The 20,406-nt window shown below is 51.3% G+C and overlaps 1 protein-coding gene across 2 annotated transcripts in view; it reads right to left on the reverse strand.

Moving 5' to 3' along the window:
* The window catches only part of SDK1 (sidekick cell adhesion molecule 1), a 955,689-nt gene that overhangs the window by 260,705 nt on the left and 674,578 nt on the right, over nt 1-20,406 (reverse strand). For both annotated transcript variants that reach the window (XM_084763891.1, XM_084763892.1), the window contains exons 6-10: nt 18,930-19,041; nt 17,431-17,621; nt 6,376-6,459; nt 2,103-2,297; nt 370-486 (exon numbers count right to left, since the gene is read on the reverse strand). In XM_084763891.1, the coding sequence (XP_084620017.1) occupies nt 370-486; nt 2,103-2,297; nt 6,376-6,459; nt 17,431-17,621; nt 18,930-19,041 (699 nt within the window). The remainder of the gene's footprint in view (nt 1-369; nt 487-2,102; nt 2,298-6,375; nt 6,460-17,430; nt 17,622-18,929; nt 19,042-20,406) is intronic.

The raw sequence follows: 20,406 nt of genomic DNA on the forward strand, positions 1-20,406 counted from the left end.
GCTAGGAACTGGGGTTCACCAACTTGGCTAGACTATCTGGCCAGCAAGCCCCCAGGATCTCCTATCTCTGCCTCCCCCGTGCCAGGATGAGACGTACACAGCTTTTTGTGTGGATACCGGCGTCTGAATTCATGTCTTCATGCTTATGTCACAGACACTTTACTGACTGAACCATTTCTGCCGTCCCCAAGTTTGCTTGAAGCCTGGGGCCACCTGTCTCACTCACACTGCACTGGGCACCTAGTTCCTGGCACAGGCATCCAATAATTGTCACCCAGTCTTCACCGAGTGACGGAATGAGAAGAAAAGAAAACGCAGCCAACACCCCAGTGTTTTCCACACCCGACACGCTGCTGCAGAGCCACCTGCCTCTCTTCCACGTGATGGCGGGCTTGGGAGCCCCAGACACCTCACACCTCAGGACGGCCGTCATCCCGTCGGTAACCGTGGTGTCCACCGGAGGCTGGGTGAAGGCAGGAGTAATATCTGTGGGGAGGAGTCGACAGTGAGCTGTGGCACCGCCTCTGAGAAGCCCGCCTGGGAATCCGCACAGATCTTGCTGGACCAATCAGAGGCAAGAGTGCTATGTCAAAAACAGAAGTCATTCTGGAGTGGTCCCCACCCCGAGCTTTTGATCCCCTAGGAGTCACCTGTCATTGCTCAGTATCGGAAGGGGAGTGGATGCCCTGTGTGGCGTCCAGGGGCCCAGGAAGTGTGTTTATCTACAGAAACCAACTACCATTGTCCTTTAGGGGACAGGTGGTGTCAATTACAGAATGGCATATCCACTATTCCCAGGGGCATCCCGAATGCTGATATACGCGTTTAAGAACCCCTTTCCCATGCTGTGGCTTCTTTTTATTCACGGGGACGGACAGGCAGTGTGAGGGCCTCACAACCCCTTGTAAGAGGAATACAACAGGGGTGTGACGAACTGAAACTCAGGCCACCTTCCCAGTCTTTTCCAGACCAGCCACACTGTTGCAGCGCCACATGCCTCTTTTCCACATGACAGGACAGGTTAGGGGTGAGGGGTGGGGGAGCCAGATACCTCGCACACACTCACAGCCACACCCATCCTTTGCTACGTGGCTGTGGCACTGCCCCTGCCCCTCAAAGCCTACAACATCTATTACCAGACCCTTAAAAAGAAATAAACGAACAACCCCAAACTTCCCGGTCAGTCTGGGCCTCAGAACACCCTGGCCACCAGCTGCAAGGTAGGTTTTAAATAATTCTAATGAACGCAAACTCAAGTTTCTCGCTTAAACACCCAGTATTATTTCTACTGCGCAGAGAAGGATTGGCTTCCTTCACTCTGCCATGGAGGCCACAGGTGACTGCTGGCAAAGGTCAAGGACAGCGGCCTCCCAGTTTATCAAACAACACACATGCATTTCAGGAAGGTGGCCATCTCTTCACAGCCCACAGGGAGCCACCAGTCCCACACAGGCACGCACAGCCACACTCTGCAGTGGCGCTCACACCTGCGATATCAGCTCTTTTTGCCCCTGAAAAGGGCAAACTTGAAAGGTGCGATCCCGTAGCCACTAAATTCCATTCCATTTCAGAAGAACAATGTTACGGCTGCGGGAGATTGGAAAGAAAACCCCGCAGATACTGTGAGAACCTGTACTTTTTATTTTATTTTTCAAAGACAGGGTGCCAAGGTATTTCTGCTAATGGGATAATAAAAGAAACCCACAAAAGAACTATAATTGTCCAATAAAACTAAAGTAGAGAATGAATATTTTTTAAATGGAGGGGGGAAAAGGGATCAAAAGAAAAAGATTAGTACACTATGCACACGATAGTCTTTCTGATTCTGTCCAGAGTGCGTCGTGCAGGGTGGGGCGGGGGGGGGTGGATGAGGGGAGGAGGGAGGGATGGAAATATTTTCCTACTTGTCTAAAAAGGCGGATTTAAAAAGAAAAAAAAAAGCCCTCGGCTCCAAAGAGGAAAGCTCATAGGTGTGCCTAGGGCACGGATCGCCTTAGCTGTGCCATCACCTCAGGAGCTGACGGGATGCTACCGCCCTGTGTATGGGCAGAGCAGGCAGCTCTGATGTGAGGGCTGGCCATGCAGACACGCGTGATACTCACTGGTCACATCCAGGTAGGTGTGGGTCTGGATCTCCCCTCCTTCGTTATTGGCAAAGCACTGGAAGATTCCGGAGTCTTCCGGGCTCAGCTTCTGAATGTGCAGGCCTCCGCTGGGGAGCACTCGGTACCTCGGGTTCTGGAGCTTGCTGAGGGGGACTGCATCTTTGTACCACTGGAGGGTGGGAAGAGGAACGCCTGGAAAGGAACAGAAGGAAGCATTACGCTCCAGGAGCTCTGACTGACGAGCCTTCAGCTCTGACTGACCAGCCTTCAGAGGCTCACGCGGCGATCTCTTCTCACACCACATCCATGAGACACTTCCCTCGTTTTACATGAGGAAACCTGCACTGAGTGGCCTGAAGAGGAAGCAGCAATGAGCCGGGGCCACGGGTCCTCCCAACTCTCACCTGAAGGTTCCGGGTTAGCAACTCATTCAGAAATCTTTCGGTTGTAATTGCCTTTGAGTTTAGGACAGGGTTGATGGCTCTGATCCGGTCCCTGCTTGGGAGGCTGGGCCAGAGTCATTGGGAGCTTCTAGATTGGGTTGACTGAAGTGGAAAGACGCAGCCTAGAGGTGAGTGGCACAATCCCATGGGCCGGGACCCTTAGCTGAATAGAAATGAGAAGGTAAGCTGAGGCCTAGCATTCGCCTCTCTCTGCTTCCAGACTGTGGATACAGTGTGATATGGAAGGGACAGCCTGCAGCCTCAGCAGCCAGGTGCAGACTTCTAAAGCCCCGTCTCCACAGTGAGAGTCAGCTCACGTAGCCCAGGACTGATAGACGATGCCACTGTGTGCCCGGGGCAGCACGGTCCTGCACGGGGACCGCTTGGGCTCTCTACAAGCTTCTGTGCAGGGCTGATGGAAGACAGCTTTCTGGGGATATATCTCTGACATTCCTGAAGTCCAAGAGGACCACACCCACCCGGGAAGGGAGAACTAGGTATGCAAGAGGCTCCAGGGAGAACCAGCCCAAACCCATATGACATAACAAACTCCAGAAATACAGTGGGCTCGGAATCCCGAGGCGATACTAAAATTTAGTTCTAGAGTTTAGCTGCTTTTGTTCCTTAATTTCCCTAGATAAAAATCATAACTCTCTCTCTCTCTCTCTCTCTCTCTCTCTCTCTCTCTCTCTCTCTGTTGGTTTTTGTTTGTTTGTTTGTTTTGTTTTGTTTTTCCGAGACAGGGTTTCTCTGTGTAGCCTTGGCTGTCCTAGACTAACTTTGTAGATCAGGCTGGCCTCGAACGCACAGCGATCCACCAGCCTCTGCCTCCCGAGTGCTGGGATTAAAGGTGTGCGCCACCATGCCCGGCTCTCTCTGTTGGTTTTTAAGACAAAAATCTTGCTACGTAGCCCAGGCTGGCCTTGAACTCTTGGCCTTCTTGCTTCCAACTCCTTAGCGCTGGGATTACAGGCATGTGCCTCCAGGCTTGGCATAATAAATCATAAAATGGATTAAAGTTTTAAAAAGCACATTTTGTCACGATCCCATAAGGCTTACGCGGACGCGACTCGGTCTCAGTGTACGTGGGTGTAGAAGGTCCATTTGAATGAATAGAGCTAATGTCGGGAGCATTTCCAAGTGATGTGTTCTCGGGCCGTTCTTCCCCTTAATTACGTTTCCTGTCACCTCTCATTAAATCAGGACAACTTTTTAAAATCCATTTCAAGGTAAAAGCATATGCAATTCATGTAAAACCTCATAATGGCGATTACATGATGTAGCTCTCACAGGGGAGACCCCCATCCCCCACCACCTTCCCATGCAGCTTGTTTCACTGCCAGAGTTGAGAGAAAGCTGTAAATCACATGACGGCAGAGCAATGTGGGAAGACCGCTTGGTTCAATACACATTTACAAGTCCCTGCTCAGTGGTTTCCCCTGCAGACATTATGCAAAGAAGAGAGCATTCTCCTGACAGAGGGAGAATGTTAAAATTGTCATTTATTGAAAAATAATAGTGACTACATGGGAGGGTGGGAGTGTTTCTATTGAGGTCAATTTCATGTCACATGGGAACCGTATGCCCTGCGGGGGCGGAGGATGCACTCAGTCCTAAGACAGAAACTTCCGCACAGCTTCTCACCCACAGAGCTGCACTTTAGTGGCTGCTGAGGTAGGTGGAAGAGGACAAGGCCGCCGCAGTATGGAGGAGTGTCTCCACTCCACGTCTGTACTGTCCCTCCCTCATCTTCCTCTGAGGCTGCATGACAGAACTGCAGCAGAGGGGAACGGAAGCAGAGTGTGTTTAGAGAGAGGCCATGATGGGGGTGGGGGGTTGGGAGTGGGGACCACAGGCTGTGAGTCCTTTGGCAAAGGGCAGGTTTGATGTAAGTCACCAGAAGGGACTTGCGGCTTGAGGTGACTCTGCGTTGACCAAGAGCTGTTGTGAGCCGCATGCCTCCCATTTTAGAACTGTAGGGTGGGGTGGCCATGGTTGAATATGGGGAGGTGCGTCTGCTCCAAGTCCTAGACATTAGCTCTCAGGGGTACCTAAGTGTTGTGACAGGAGCATGTGCCCATGGACCCGGTTTTTGACTTGGGCTGCATTGCCGCACGATCCCAGGATTTGGTGAGCAGTTTCTGCCTGCCAGACACCTCGTGACAATTCTTGGAGCCTCTAGGAGTAATGCTTTCTCTGAAGCAAGGTTTCAACTGTGTATAGAGAGATAGCATCTCTCTTGTAAGACTGGAATGCTCACCAGACTGGTAGCGTGAGGTATAAATCAGTCTGGTCCATTTTTTTTTCAGTAGGAGGTGCCTGTAAGGATCACGGGAGAGCCACAGGCAATCAGGAGGCCCTAGCCCCATGTCTTTCCCAGCTAGCTGCTGGTATCTGCTTGCCCAGGTGCTGTGGGGTTCATCCTACGGTTGAAAAGTCACAGGCAGTCAGCCACATGACTAAGCCCGCAGCTCAGAAAAGGAGGGAGTCGCCAGCCCCAGGACATACATTAGATAAAAGCTTTTTATCCGGAACCAATTGGATGGGGGAATTTAGGGCATTTTTTTCTTCTTCTGCCTTTTCTATAGGCTGATGCCAGACTTTGCAAGGTCACACAATAAACTGCTTCGCTCTCACTACTCTGGGTCTCCAGCACCCTCATTAGGAAGCAAGGGTCATCGCCAGTGGAGGAAAACCATGTTTATGATGCCAGGTAGAAGCACGCAGGAAAAGAGTCTTTTCATCTATACAGGTCTCAGTAACAGATTGCCTGGTGAAGCCTGTGGCGTGTGTGCATGAGTTTGTGTGTGTGTGTGCTTGTGTGTGCATGCATGTGAGGATTTGTGTGTGTGTTTATGTGTGTGTGCACACGTGCATATATGCATTCGAGAATTTGAGTGTGTGTGTGTATGTGTGTGTGCACACGTGCACATATGCATTCGAGAATTTGAGTGTGTTTGTGTGTGTGTGTGTGTGTGTGTGTGTGTGTGTGCGTGCACATGGCTGGAGGGGGCAGTGTTACGTCACTCCCTGTGCAATCATATGATAAAGTCATAGACTTGGTAATAGGTACAGTGAGCCACAGGGAGGGGAGCAGAATGACCCAGAGCCAAGACGGAAAAAAGGTAGAAGTTCCTGTTCAAAAACAGTGCTGATGGGGCCTGGGGTGTAGTTCAGCTGGCGGAGTGCTTGCCTAGAATGTGTGAGCCCCGAGTTCCATCCCCAGCACTGCACAACCCAGGTGTGGTGGCTCACACCTGTAGACCTAGCTCTTGAGAGGTGAATACAGGAAGATCAAGCGCTCAACATCATCCTTGGCTGCAGGGCAGGTTTGAGACCAGCCTGGGTTAAATTAGACCCTGACTCAAAAATTAATTAATTAATTAATTGGTTTTTCATAAAAGGATGATTTGATGGATAGATGTGGTTCCTGGTCCTATCACCTGGTGGATGCAGATGGGTTTCATGTGAGAGCCACGGTCTCAGGCCACATACTCGGGGGAACTCAGACGCTGAGCGGAGTCACAGGGTCTGCTGTGTCCTCTCTTTCTTGGTCACACAAGGGGCAAAGGCTTCCTTCTTTCCTCCCCTTTCTTGAGAGTAGGCAGATATTATATCTTGCCACCCCTGGGCTGTTCTATAGACAACAAGGAAGCAAGATTTTCACAATGCTGACTTCCTTCAGCAAGGTCACGGAGTGCTTACTGAGCTCCAGTGTCCAGTGTCCCAACCCTTCATGCTCACTGTCTCTCTGGAAGGACTTAAAGGCCACCCCAGACGTTCACAGCCACTCACCATGGGCCCCATCTGGGACTTCCCATACTCACCCATGGCTCGACATGGGATGTCCACAGTCTCTTCCACTTCCCCTAGCATCCGGTTCTCCGGCTCAGCGGTGAAATATGGCGGCTCTTTAAACAGGGAGAAGAAAACAGCCCCTAAGTAAAGGTGTGCCGTGGTCTGAACGTGAAATGCCCTACACAGGCGCATGTGTGTGAACCCTTGGTTCCCAGACAGCGGCACTGTGGAGGAAGGCTGTGGAACTTCTAAGAAGGGGAGCCTTGCTGGAGGACGTGAGCTACTGGGGATGGGCCTTGAGGGCTTTGCTGCCGGCCCCCACTTTCTGCTGACTCCCTGCTTCCAGAGTGTGGTTGCACTGTCAACAGGCAGCCTTCTGCCTCTGCGCTGTGCCCTCCCTGCCTGCTAGTACTTCTTCACCATGATGGACCATCTGGAACTGTAGGCCAAAACCACAGCCGTGAGAAAGCACCGGACAAGAGGGATGTCAATGACCACAGTGAGCTAGCACTCTCTCTCTCTCTCTCTCTCTCTCTCTCTCTCTCTCCCTCCCTCCCTCCCTCTCTCCCTCCTTCCTTCTCTCTCTCCCTCTCTTTCCATCCCTCCCTCCCTCCCCCCTCTCCCTCCCTCTCTCTCCTCCTGTCTCTCTCTCTCTTCCCCTCTCTCCCTCCCTCCCCTCCCTCGCCTTCTCTCTCCCTCTCCTCTTGTCTCCCCCTCCCTCTCCCTCCCTCCCTCTCTCTCTGCCCCTCATGTGAATGTATACAAGTGTGTGTGTGTGTGTGTGTGTGTATGTGTGTGTGTGTGTGTGTGTGTGTGTGTGTGTGTGTGTGTGTGTGTGTCTTGTGTCTGTGTGTCTGTGTGCCTGGGAGGGGGTCAGAAGTCAATGTCAGGTGTCTTCTCCGATTGCCCTTCTCTCTGTTTTTTGAGGCACCGTCTCTCACTGAATCTGACTGAAGCTAGACTGGAATCCCCCTGCCTCCGCCTCCTCCACCCTAGCACTAAGATTATAGGCATGGTCTGCGTGCTGGGAGCCTGAACTCCAGGTCTGTATGCATGTGTGGCAAGGGCTTTATTGACTGGGCCATCTCCCAGTCTGAGTTCTTAGATTTGTTTTTCTAAACACGTCATCAGTAGTCACCACCTCACTCGCACATTTGAATTTGGGGAGCAGCAGGCAAAGGCGATTTATATTCCAAGGTTTCAGAAAGCAAATTACCACTCAGGGCAATGGCTACTTCTCAGTTTATGGGCTTGAAACCATGGGAATATCTTAATTCACATTTTAGAAAGGGCATCCCGAGAGCTTCATAAAGGTATATTTACAGCACAGTGCTTTATAGGTTAGTTAGCTTCCATACCTTAACTAAACACCAACCGTGAGGCGTGTTGAACAGCCCTGTCACGAGGAGCCAGGCCTTTATCGAGGGGCCACCCAGCCTACTAACTTATTATTATTTTGTTTAAGCCTTAGCAGTTCTCCTCCAAAACATAAATTTAATACTTCGATGGAATGCAAAATAATAATGGCGCTGGGGGTGGAGGCGGGGCCTCTCTTCCGTTCCTAGCAGTGGGGGTAGGGTGGGGGGGCGGGGCCTCTCATCCATTCCTAGTGGTGGGGGTGGGGTGGGGGGGCGGGGCCTCTCATCTGTTCCTAGCAGTGGGGGTGGGGTGGGGGGCGGGGCCTCTCATCCATTCCTAGTGGTGGGGGTGGGGCGGGGCCTCTCATTCGTTCCTAGCAGTGGGGGTGGGGTGGGGGGCGGGGCCTCTCATCCATTCCTAGCCATGGGTTCCGGGGAGGAGAAGGGGGCTTACTAGGGAGCATTTCTATTCTCTAGCCTCTCCCCTGGCGTGGGCAAGAGGAAATAGTGGTTGTATCGGACAATGAGATTCCTTGGAGAGTAAATTGCAATATTTTTCACAGTTTATTCAGCAGAATCCAGCAGAGACCTGGCCCGGCTCAGGAGCATTAAGACGCCAGTGATACTTCATTATCAGGATGACAAAAGGCGCTTGTGTTCACTTTCTGCGCGATAATTAATTTCTGGAGACTTCTTCTTTTCATTGTAGTAGTGTTAAACGAAGGTAATAAGGCTTGGTGTGTCTGCTATACTGACTACATCTTAAGTCCCTCCCCCATACACACAAACAACAACAACAACAACTACCACCACCACCACCACCACCACCACCACCACCACCACCACCACCACCACCAGGGTGGGACCTAAAAGGGGAAACAGAAATGAAAACATAGCAGTTCAAAGGAGAAGACTGAAGGTTTCTGAGAGGGCAGAAAGTGGGTATCAGTTTTGCAATTACCCGGACCTCTTGATCAGGAGCACTTGCCCCAACGACCCACCTGCGGCAACGACAGCTGTGGCTTCACTAGACAGAAGCCTTGTGACTAGAACAGGCTAGGAGACTCGCTGCAATGATTTGAAGCCTTCCCTTTTCCTAGCTGATTTTTGCACACACATATATTCCCCGCTCGGCCGCGTCTCTCTGATCAATAGTAACACCAGCAGCACTATTTATGTTGTAACTCCACAGTGGTACAGACTTGTCAAGGACCTTAATGCACAGGTCACGGCCCATATTCATCAGTGGATGCTAAAGTCAATAGCTACCATCATGAGCTGATTAAAAGGACGTGAGGGCAGAAGGGGAAAAATTAAGTTAAATATCAACATTTGCTCATGATTAATTACAGTTTCCATTTCCTCAGTCGAACGTTCTATATTTCAGATAACTGCCAAGGTCCAGGCAGTTGTGAGACACAAGATGGGAAAAGCGCATACACACTTTCCTCAGTTTACCCTGTAGAACTCTGTCCTCATAGGGTAACAGCCATAACCTTCTTCATCAAAGCACTTGTGACTTTCCTGAGACACTCTCTCATGCCTGTTGACATTCCCTATAGAATCAGGTAAGGTCATTAGACCCTTATCTGCTTTCTCAGCCATTCCCTCCTGCATCTCCCAGCTAACTGTATATAATTCTGCCCCAGCTAAATACGGTCTCCTGGTTGTGGGAGGTGCCAGGTTACAAAGAGTGTGGGAAGCTAATGGAAGTGGAGACTTCCATCTGTGTGGCCATGGGGGAGTTGTCATCCATGCTATTGTGCTTTTTTGGTGAGGTGGTCAACCATGCTCCTGTAAGTGACCCCTCACCCATGCTCTATAAGAAACCAGGAACTCCGCTGGCTCATCAGACTAGACTTCTTTGTTGTGGTGCTCACCCTGGGGAATAGAGGTTGTTTATGTCTTCCCAGGTTTAGCTCTGTAGCAACCACCTCACTGGTAATGCCTTCCTAAACTAAGTCTGATCACGCCACCCGTGTGATCAACACAATTGTGTGTGCAAGCACATGTGTTTAATTCCATGTGCAGTGACCACACATGCAGGGTCATGTGTCCACACAGAGTCGGAGCACAGAATGATTCTTCGTCCCGAAGATGCCGTCTTAAGCCCCATGACCAGCCCAAGGCATGCCCACCCTCCCCCTAATTTTGCTACTTTTTTTCACTTCAAGAACGTTATGTAAACAGTGTTGCTGCATGACACCTTGGAAGTGCCTGTCCTCATTCTGTGTCCAATGGGCAACAGACTTGACAACATACATCAGTCCCGAGGATGCTCAGCACCTCCAGGACCACAGTAAGGTGGCTTGAATAAGAATGTCCCGTCCCCATGAGCTCATATATTTGGATGCTTGATCCCCATTTGGTGGAACTATTTGGAAAGGACTAAGAGGTGTGGCCTTGTTGGAGGAGGTGTGTCCCTGAGGGCAGCTTTGAGGTTTCAAACTCCTCCCATCACCTCCCAATAGCTCCCTCTGCCTTGTGGTTTTGGATGGAGGGGAGGGGGATAAGCAAGCTCTCTCAGATACTTCTCCAGTGCCACACCCGCCTGCTACTACACTCCCTGCCGTGATGGTCATTGACTCACCCTCTAAAACGGTAACCCACTCAATAAACTCTTTTGTAAAACATAACTTGTCTTGGTCATGGTGTCTTATCGCTGCAATAGAAAATTTACTAAGAAACCCAGGTGCCATTTATATTCTTAGCTTCCCAGGAGTGTACAGTGACACCAGGCTGGGGATGGAGATAGTGAGTCCACACAGTGCTTCTAAGGCTGGGCATGCATGAGGGGACGTTACTCACGCCAAGCAGAGGTGGGCACATTACACAACCAGGCAGATACTCTACCCCCACCGGCCACACACACACACACACACACACACACACACACACACCTCTCTCTCACCCATGTGGGGAGGGGTGGCCTAGAGACATCAGGAAACACTGTGACCCTTCAAGCAGCCTGTTGAACCTTGTTCCTGGAAGCCTGCCGGGGAAGTGAGCTGACAGGCTTCGTGCTAGAGCTGTTACAGCGACACGGGCTTCTTCACAGCACTTCTTCCCTGACACACACGAGCCACAGTCTCTCTTTGTGGGTTCTTCATGCCACCCCAATCCAACGGTGGCTCTCAGGGGCCTTCCCCAACCCGTGACTGCTTGTTTCCACACAGTCTTCAGGATGATGATTGAGCCCCAGAGAGATGCTCCGAGGGTAGTTATCTACGGCGTGCGCCTTTTTACCGATTGGTCTTCCAAGGGCAGCTGGGTGAGCCTGTGTCTTGGCAAACGGGAGATTCTTCAAGAGTGCCCAGTTGGCACAGGCCTGCACAGACCTGTTAAATATTGATCATAGCTGCAGCCAATAAAACCAGGCTTGAAACAGACACTTCCGTCTATAGACATAAGAGAGAGACATCAGAGGAGTCTCAGGCCCTGGGTGAAGTCAGAGTGAAGACAACGCCAGCACCGGCTGAATGTCCTGCAGATGGCCCGGCTACAGATCAGAACCAGAGTTAGGGTCCTTCCTAGGCAGGGGCCTTCTTTGAATTCTCCATGCTCCCACATGACAGGGGCTCGAAGCAGACCTCCTGGCTTGCACAGCCAGCCTCAGAGGAGGTGGTCAGTGCATACGCAGGCTACGTTGTACATCCCTGGGGCTTGGTGGTGGATTCAGTCGAAGTCCCAGGCCTGTTCTTCTCAGTTCACTTGCCACACTGGCTTCCCTCTGGTGTCATTCATGCTGGTGCCTTTGTCTGCAGTCACTATCCACACTGCGTGCCTTGTCCCCTGTAGCGGACAGAGTGCTCCCAAGGATGTCTACAGCAGATCCCCCCCCTTGGAACCTATATGCTCTGACTGTGACATGACAAACTTTGCAGGTGGGACAAAGGCCACCAATCTTAAAACTGAAAGAGTGGGAGAGCGGGGTTACCTGAGTGCCAGGGTCTAATGACATGAGACCGAACAGTGCAGAACGTTCTCTATAAGGAATCAGGGGAGGGGAGAGGCAGGGCAGAGATTTGAAGATGGAAGGAAAGGAGGAAGGGAGGAAGGGGTGAGGAGAAGGGAGGGGGAGGGAGGAAGGGAGAAAGGAGCGGGAAAGACAGGTGGTAGGAAGGAGGGATGGGGATTGAGAGGATGGATAGGAGGAATCAAGGAGGGAGGGAGGGGCTAGACACGGGATATAAACAGCTGTTAGGTGCTCGGTGTCGGTTGCAGAACGGCTGCTCATCTGTGTGACGCTGTATCAGCCACCACGAGTGGCTGTGTCTTAGAGTATCTGGGTTTCTGAGTGGTCTGTGTTCAGGGAGTCCAAATAGCTCTGTAAGAAATAGAGTTCTCCGAAATGGTTGCTGCGTTGGTCAATCTTCATCGTCTGCTTGATTGAATTTAGAATCGCCATGGAAACACACCTCCGGGAGTGTCCATGAGGATGTTTCCAGGGAGGGTTAAGTGAGAAAAGAAGACCCTGCCCCTACTCCCTCCAGTGTGGGCAGCACCATTCCCTAGGCTGGGCGCTGGGCTAGATTTAAATCAGAAAGCAATCTGAGTACCACACCCATCTCTCTCTCTCTCTCTCTCTCTCTCTCTCTCTCTCTCTCTCTCTCCCTTCCTGCCTGAGGATGCAATGTGACCAGCTCTCTCATATTCCTGCCACCATACCTTTTCTACTAGGATGGGCTCTCCAAACTGTGAGCCAAAGAAACAACTCCGCCCCCTTAAGTTACTTTGGTCAGTTATTGTCTTATCCCAGCAATGAGAAAAGTAACTAACACAGGCTCTCTCTGCTCCAGTACCAGGGCGGGCGTGAAGGAACTCTGTGCCCAGTGGCAGGGGTGGGTGAGCAGAACAGCTGTGGTTCCCGCAGGACATGCTAAATCCGTCAGTCGTGAGGAAGAGACGCACAGCTGTCCCCCCACGGTGATCCAAGCCGCTGTAACTGCTAAGAGTCACTGCCCTGCTTTCATTTCTGGTACTGTGATAAAATACCCTGACCAAAAAAAAAAAAAAAAAAAAAACGTGGAGAAGACGGGGCTTGTGTTAGCTCACAATCCCAGTCACAGTTCACCACTGCAAGGAAGGACAGCTGGTGGGAGATTTGAAACAGCTAGTTGCATCACATCTAAAGTCAAGGGCAGAGACGATGACCGCACGCACGTTTAGTGCTTGCCTGGCTTTCTCCGCAGTCCAGGGCCGAGTCAAGGAGTGGTGCTGCCCACTTATAGGCTGGCTCTTCCTGCACCAATTAACTTAAGTACGTCAATCCCTCACAGACATGCCCACAGGCCAACTGGAGCTGGACAGTCCCTCACGGAGACGATTCCTAGGTGACTCTGGACCGTGTTCACGTTGACAGTTAACCATCACAGTCGCCATCTTTGGTTGTGTCCTGAAGCACCGAAGGCTTCCATGGGTGGCAAGAGCATCATGGCTTTTAGTGTGAAAATAGTGTGATGTGTACACTCGTGGGTGTGACATATGCACTCCCTAGCCAGCCCAACGCAAGGCACGCTATGACAGAGTCATGCCAGCAGCATGTGAGGCCGTCCTTTCAGCACTCTGAGGTGAACTTGTCTTTTTGCCTCTCCATCACATGGGTCAGTGGCCTTATCCACCGCCTCTCCGTGTCAGGGGTAAGAACCAAGGCCAAAACCACCCAAGACTCCCATTAAAGGCAGTCACCAGCACAGTCAGAAGCAAACTCTCTAGCCGATGCTTAGACCTCACTGCCACATAACTTGCTATCACGTGCCAATCGCCACAGGGCATGGCAGAGAGAGACTCCTGCACAATGACTTCTGGGAGGTTCTCAAGGGACAGCTAGCCTCACTGACAGGTAAGCTTGCCAAAAGTTAAAGAATGGACATCCAAGGTCAGCCACAAGACAGCTGCTCAGAGTCTGAGTGGGCACATCCAGGGTTTGTCTCCCCCAAAGCACGCCCCAGACACTGGGTGCAGAGGCAGAGGCTGTGCTCAGGAGACGGCAGAGCTCGGCAGAACTGCTTAGGGAGTGCAAAGTCGGAGGCGAGGCCCGTTGCAGCCATGAGAGATCTCCAGCACAGAACAAGAGTGTTCACTGGCAGTAGCCACGCCCACAGTCTGTCAGCAGATGCAGGGGCGGGGCTTTTCCTCTAGTCCCACCCACTATGGTAGGCATAGTGTTTCCTAGGCCTGGAAGGTGCCACTGAGAAGGAGAAGGTGCGGGGCACAGGAGGAACTCATTACACCAGAGGATGTCATGGGGCCAGGTTATATAGCAGCCTCTGAGTGCAAGCTGGGAGCTGTCACAGCAGAGGTCAGGAGGAAAGGAGAAGACCGATCATGGGGACAGCAGGACGACAGAGCAGCGAGGGAAGTAGGGGGACAGGCCTCCGGGCTCTGCCGGGTGGGTGCCAGGTACCTTCTAGCGATGAGAGCCAGGGTTCCCGCTTAGACTCCAGGAATTGAGTAATCCAACAGCAGCTGACAGACGGAGTAAATAGCCGCCGCCGTCTGTCTCGTCTCATCAGTGTGAAGTGGACGTAATTGGACGGCGATCTCCCTTGCTCTCGTTCATCTGCATGCTCATATCAATAGCTCTCTACCCAGCTCTGTTGGTGACAGCCCGGGAGATTGGTCACGCTTCCCCAGGATCCCTCCCCGATGTGGTGGCCGGACTGGGTGACAAACTCTGAGTCCCTTGCATCAACAGAAACGCTGTTTTCAGGGTTTCCTCCAATGTGGCCCAAGCACAACACTCCACCCGTCACAACAACTTCTAAACAAAAGCGGGATTGAAGTCAGCCTCACTAAGACAAGAGCACTGGGGCTGAGGGGTGCCTCAGTGGGGACGGGACTTGCTGCACAAGCATGGGGCTCTGAGCCTGTGCCCTCAGCACTCGTGCAAAGAGATGGGGCACGATGGCACGCCCCTGTCCCTCTAGCACTGAGGGATGCAGTGTGAAAACAGGAGGATCCCTGACGCCTGACAGCCGGTCAGTGTTAGATGAAGTGGTAAGCCCCAGGGTCAGGGAGGGACTCCGTCTCAGAAACTAAGGTAGATGGTTGGTTCAGTGGTTACGAGCACGTCTTGTTCCAGCAGAGGACTCGGCTTCAGTTCCAAGTACCCACATTAGGAGGCTCGCACCCGCCTTTGACTCCAGCTCCAGAGGACCTGGGGCTCTCTTTGGGCTTATGCAAGTAGCTGTAAACACACACACACACACACACACACACACACACACACACACACACACCACCCCACACACATCTATTTTTTTTTAATCTGAAAAAAAAAAAAGAATATACGGTTGGGGGGCAGATCTGAGTTTGAGGCCAGCCTGGTCTATAGAGTGAGTTCAAGGACAGCCAGGGCTATACAGAGATAACCCTGTATCGAAAAGCAAACACAAATAAATTAAAAATAAGGTTGGGAGTGATTGATGAAGACACTCAGTGTCAACACATACATGAACATGCATGTGCGTGCACACACACACACACTCGCGCACACACGAAAGAATGGAAACATGTTGCTGTGCTTTTATCAGGCACAAGGAGCCTTCTGGAACATGACTGATGGTGAGTACTAAACACAAAACCCCGACTTTGATATGAATTCGAGATCAAAGTTGGGATGATAGATTTAAATACTTGGGAAAGGAATGGTGATGGAGACAAACATCTGAGTTTATAGGGGAGATAAATTTCCTCTCTTGTTTAAATTACCTTAAAATGTTTTTTAACACAATATAGTCCTGTCTGTGAGAGATTTACACATCACAAATTTTAATTTTGGTTCAATCTATAGTGCCGGGTGCTCAGGCGGGCCATAGATCAAGTCTCTGCTGAGAATGGGATGTGATTTTCACACCCATATCTAACATCTAACACCCACAGCCGGAGGAGAGCTCAGACCCTCGGGTGGGATCCCGGGTGATGGCGACTCTTCTCTATGGCCCAGACACTCTGATTGCCCTCGTGACCTCTTCTGGAAGGTGCCCTCAGTCACACGGAGAACACAAAGCCGTCTCCCAGTGTCGACCAAACATGAGAACGCTCAGGCCAACTGCCATCCACACTAGGCTCCTGGATGCTTGCTAATTGTGTAGGAATCTGTCTGCGTTTTCCTCTCTCATTTTTGCAAAAAACGGCAAACTGCAAAAATGTATGATGGAAGGAGCGATTCCTCTAGGAGGATTTTTTCCCCCTGCCATCTTCAACTCCTCTCATTTCAGGTAAGAGATGGCGTGAAGCCGCCTGTGAGGCGCTCTCTATCAGCAGCGGCTTCTACTGAGGAACAACGGGTCATCAGGACAGCAGCTGCAGCCATTTTAAGAACAAACTCGTGACCACGCAGGATGCTGGGAAAATAAAACGCAGGTACTCGCTTCCAGGGTAACGTACACATATCATAATCTGGTGATGAGCTTGCAGTTCCCTCAGCCCCAGCCCAGGCCACGCTCCCATGACTGACCTCCTAGTGCTCAGAGAGCGGCAACTCACTGAATCTAACTTTATCTGCCAACCCCACCTCTGGGTCATACTTGGACTTTTTTCTTTTCTTTTCTTTTCTTTTCTTTTTAAGCAGCTGGCAGTCTCCGTTTCCTTCTGAGTCAAAGTCACATAGACTGACTTCTGAGTACAGATCGTAAGAGCCAGGGAGAGTCAGGGAGGAGTTTGGGATGAGAGAAAGGCCAGGAGATGCACACTATGTCTGTGATGAGGTCTCTGCCTCGTCTCCAACCTCAAGCCTTACGGTGGCAGGTGGTTATGGTGTGAAATGTCCCCCCAGCACCCCCCTCCCCCCCGTGGGCTTCCATGTTGCAGTGTTTGGCCCCCAGCCGATGGTGCAGTTTGGGGACACTTCAGAACTTTTGGTGGAGTTTGGTTCCAGGGGACAGATCTTTGAGGGTTATTATAATCTAGCTGGGATTTGGGCCAAGAGCTTAGGGGCTGCAAGGTCTCGCTGCCACAGAGAGAGCCTAACACTCCAGCATGCCTTCCCCACCAGGGTGGCCTATATGCCTTGGAATTGCAAACTAAAGTAAATCTGCCTTGTCTCGAGTTGTTTCTATCAGGCGTTCTGTCACAGGGAGACAAATAAGGAGTACAGCTGCGTCTGGAAGGTGCTACAGGCATCCCCGCTTTGGTCTTTGAAGACGAGGCAAACGGGGAGAAACTTGGAAGACAAAATCTACCATACCACCATTTACTGCACTAAAGATAAAGTCAGTGGGGGCACAGGGAGGTGCTCGGCTGCGAAAGGCGCGCCCAGCCAAGCCTGAGGCCTGAGTTTGATTCCCCAGGACACCTAGTGGGAGGAGAGAACTGACTCTTACAAGTTGTCCTCTGACCTCCACATGCATCCTGTGGCATGGGAGCATCCCCTCTCCAGACATACGTATACAATCAATGAATCAATCAACTAATCAATGTAATGAAAAGTAAAAGTCAGTGGGACCGAGGAGATGGCTCAGTCAGCAATATGCTCACTGCATATGAGGAGATACAGAAGTATGGAAAGATCCAGGTCCTAATGAGAGACCCTATCTCAAAAAAAACTAAGTTGGAAGGTAGCAGAGGAGAGACACCTGATGTCAGCCTCTGGCTCCCACACGTGTCTGCAGAGGTGGCGAACATGCACAAACGCGGCAAGTCAGTGGGATGCACAGCAGCTGTCTTGCCTGCCTGGAGCTACCCGAGGACGCAGGCCAGCACCACTGCTGGTCTGAGCATTACCTATGATGGAAAGGAAAGCTTTGGCCCTGGCTGGCTCAAACGCGCTGCCCCGGAGCGTCGCCTCGCACACGTACATCCCGGTGTCTGCCGAGGTCGGGTTGATGATGGTGAGCCGCCTCCCATAGCTGTGCAGTCCACTTGTGAGTCGAACCCCGTTTCTCTTCCACTGCACACTCAGCTCCTCCACGGGCCTGCGAGAGAGCGCAAGGGCGTCGGTGACAGTGGCGGTGAATCATGGCCACGGTGGTAATAATAACTTCAGGCATTCGGCACGAGCTTGACACAGCTAATTCTACCAGGAACCGTGGCGGGTTGAACAATGGACATTTAAAAATCAATCTACACACAGCTCCACTCCCTCACAGCTCAGGGGCTATTGAGCAAGGATGGCTAATTGCGGCAGCAATGGACCATACGTGCTAATGATTCCATTTGCCCAGGAAAAGAATGCTTAAAATAACTACTACTAGGAGACCCACAGCTACATGGGAGGTGTGACCATCTAAACTTCCTCAGGGCATGCCCTGGACCACAAGGGCTAGAGGAACTAGCTTTCCTTGGGTGCTCCGCCGGAAGGCTCCCCCTATAGCTTGGGTCGTCCTTGCTGAGGAGAGCTCTCCATCACCGGGAGCTAAACTGCAAAGTTCCATCCACTGCAGAGGCAATGTGAGGAAGTATCCAGCACGAGGTTACCTGTGTTCCTCAACATGTGACATGCAGTGCCCCAGGATAAGCGAGCCCACTGCAGTCGGAAGTGTGGGGCTCAATCACTGTTCCTCACATCCCCATCTCTTCACAGGAGGTTATACAAGTCCAGGTTCTTTCTATTTTTCTGAGTGTGTCAGTGGGCGTGTGTGTGTGTGTGTGTGTGTGTGTGTGTGTGTGTGTGTGTGTGTACATGAAGAGGCTAGAGGTAGGTCAATGTTGGTGTCTTTCTCATCACTTCCCACCTTATTTTTTGAGACAGGGTCTCTCACTAATCTGCAGCTTATATAGGCTGAACTGGCTGGCCAGCCAACCCCACGAATCCTCCTGTTTCTGTCTCTCCAATGTTAAGGTTACAGGAGTGAGATACCACATCCAGCTCTTACATGGATGCTGGGGACTAGAACCCGGGTCCTTGTGCTAGTGTGACAAGCACTTTACTGACTGAGCCATTGCCCTGGCCTCTAGCCCACATTCGTGTCCTTTATTTGAAATGCTTAGCATTTTGGATTTTTCCCCTCTGGAGTAGTTGTATATCCATAGCGAGATGGCACGGGGATGGGATCCAAGTCTAAACATGAAATTCATTTGTGTTTTGTCTGCACTTTGCACACTTAGCCCAAAGGGAATCCCACCTCATATTGTTAGTGTGTCTGTCTTTTGACTGTATCGCATCAGACACAAGAGACTAGGTTTGAAATTTTCCACTGTGGCTTCACATCAAGTATTCAGGGTCTGTGTTTTCAGATGACGATGCCCCCTCTGCGTCCCCACGCCCACAGCACACCCTGTACCTGGCATTGGCTATGCACTCCAAGGTAGTCTCACTGGACCCTGCCACCACACTTCTGTTGCCTGGGGCAACCACGATCATGGGGGCCATGGCTTCACGGGGGCCAGTATCTCCTGTGGCAGAGAAAACAAAACATTCATGGACCTCTCCTCAGAATGGAAGCTGAGGTGAGTGGGGAAGGACACACCCAGAACCTCCTGACTTACCAGGATCCCTGGAGGGAGCCTGGAGTGTGATGTTTTTACATCACCCCTGGCCTCTGTCAGATGGCATGCGACAGAGTCTAGGCACAGACAGTTTTGTCTGTCTGCTGGCCGCCTGTCACCACTAGGTGCAGCGTGTAGCAGCAAGATTTTCAGGGGCTTGGTATTTTCCAAAATGCTTCCCTTTCCCCCCCATTGATCTAAGCATTTGCTTATTGAAATCACCTGGCATACCCACTGTGGCAGTTAATCTTAATTGTCAGCCTGATGAGATTTATAATTACCATGGAAACACACCGTTAGGCTGGTCTGTGAGAGGGCTTCTAGGGTAGGCTAAGTGAGTTGGGAAGACCCACTCTGACTGAATGGCACCACTCGGGCCTGGGATTCTGGGCAGAGTACAAAGGAGAGAGAGCTGAGAGCCGACATTCAGTAGGCTTCCTGTCTGTGGACTGTGTGCCACCACAGCCCCCATACCCTCCCCACCCCCACCCTCACCTCATCCCCACCCCCACCCCCACCTCCTGCCATGGACTTTCATCTCAAACTGTGACACAGAACAAACATTTCTATAAGTTGCCCTCATCAGACATTTCTGTCACAGTAAGGAGAGGAAAAAAAAACCCTAACATGCTCACTATCTTCTAATTAGATCATCTGGACAAGTATGTCATGGACTGGAAACACCACTAGGCATGAGGGTGGGGGGTGGGGGGGTGCGGATTGGGGTGGGGGTGGGCAGAATCAGCTCCCGTGACTCCCTGGGTGTACGAGACTGGGAATAAAAACAAATTTAAGTGACTGAAATGCAGAATGACCCCTGTCCCCCGACCCCTGCCCTGCCTTGGTTCCTCACACTGAACAGTCAGCGGGTGGACAGTTGTGGCTATTTAGAATGCTGGCTCCTGAGGGCTTTGATCTGAGGTGGAGTCACAGACGTGGAGAGGGATGGTGAGGGAAAAGAGGGGCCTCTGGCCAGCACAGGTTTCCCCCAGTGCTGAATCTGCTCTTCCTTTTTAAAAGGAGGAACTGGCTTTATATTAGAGGTGCATATGAAATATAAAAACGAGGATCCCTGGGGGTTTGCTAGCCAGCTGTGTGGCCAGATTGATGAGAGATCCTGTCTCAAACATCAGGTGGAGGATGGTTAAGGAAAATACTTGACGTTAACATCCACGTGCACGGACACATATGGGTGTGTGCCCCTCCGCCCCTCCCACACATGTACACAGACATACACTACACTACACTACACACACACACACACACACACAC

This window comes from Acomys minous (genome assembly GCF_964271855.1).
Source record: "Acomys minous genome assembly, chromosome: 16".
NCBI lineage: Eukaryota > Metazoa > Chordata > Mammalia > Rodentia > Muridae > Acomys > Acomys minous.